Source organism: Arachis ipaensis, chromosome B03 (genome assembly GCF_000816755.2).
Source record: "Arachis ipaensis cultivar K30076 chromosome B03, Araip1.1, whole genome shotgun sequence".
NCBI lineage: Eukaryota > Viridiplantae > Streptophyta > Magnoliopsida > Fabales > Fabaceae > Arachis > Arachis ipaensis.
The window spans coordinates 102,396,684-102,397,800 of NC_029787.2; the positions used below are offsets into that span (position 1 = coordinate 102,396,684).

The following is a 1,117-nucleotide window of genomic DNA, read 5'->3' on the forward strand; positions in this document are numbered from 1 at the left end:
CATTGTAGTTCATAATTGACTGAGAGGGACTCGTCTAGGAGATCGTAGTTGTACTCATCAAGGTGCTTTCTAGATATTTCCTGCAAGACTCGTATCATCTCCGAGGTGGCATCTTTGCGCGCAAGGTGGGGGTCTGTCGAGAATATCACAACTGCAGACAGAGCTCCTGTACGTGTTCCTGGTGGGGTGAGCACAAAGAACCTGTGAACAATTCCCACCACGGTGAAGTCTCGTGTTTGGCTCTAGTAATAAGGTGCCGGTCGAGAGAGCTCTTTGCATAGTTGGCGGAGAGCTGTTTGGCGGCTCCTCCAAACAGCGACCTTGCTCCAGTCACGATCCAGAATCATCTCGTCGGCTACAAAGAGAAAAAATTGTTTCATTAGGTAGCTCGAAATGCAGGCATGGGAATGCCTTGAACCCCAGTTGGCAAGGTAAAAAAATTGAATCATCTATACGTGAATCGGTAAGAAGAATTACCTGCTCCCCTTCTTCGTGTGTTGCTTATGAGCCTAGCGACCTCGTCGGGATTTTTTGCTGCCCACCATTCCTGCCTTATTCGCTCCACAACGGAGACGCGTTCCGGCACGTCGCCTCGTGCGTCAGCGATTAGAGCACGGATGTGATCCACGGATGCTGCCTCTTCATAAGTTCCTTGAGCCGGGTTGCTGGTAGACATTGCTTGGTTTGGACACCCATGAAGCAGTTATCTACGCCTGTGAATTCTTGGAGCAGGATGACAGATTCAGTGCCTTCGTTGAAGTATAGCGTAATGCTATTGTGGGTTCCCCATATATAATATAGAAAAATGTTCACATGTGCCAGGCAACTTTATTGGCATATTGCTATGCCGTAATGCAGAGTCGCTGAGATATATATTAAAAATTACAAGGGTGGAGATGGATTCGTAGTAATGTGAGAGAGTAAGGAGACATACATTGTTTGATTGGTCTTCTACCAATCTTGAAGCGGAAACCGAATTAGAATTGGTCAAGATTACATGGTGGGCAGTTGAATTACAATTTTTTGTGTCTACTTCAACCAGAAAAATTTATATTCCAGCCAAAAAAACAAATAAAATTCATACTAAGATATTATTTCTTAATTGCAACGAATAACA

At 44.7% G+C, this 1,117-nt stretch overlaps 1 protein-coding gene across 1 annotated transcript; it reads right to left on the reverse strand.

The window, feature by feature from the left end:
- Window positions 210-680, reverse strand: LOC110269766. Its single transcript, XM_021117600.1, has 2 exons — window positions 478-680; window positions 210-355 (listed from the first exon to the last, which is right to left on the reverse strand). Exons 1-2 carry the CDS (start codon window positions 674-676, stop codon window positions 243-245), a joined length of 312 nt encoding a protein of 103 aa, XP_020973259.1. The 5' UTR covers window positions 677-680; the 3' UTR covers window positions 210-242.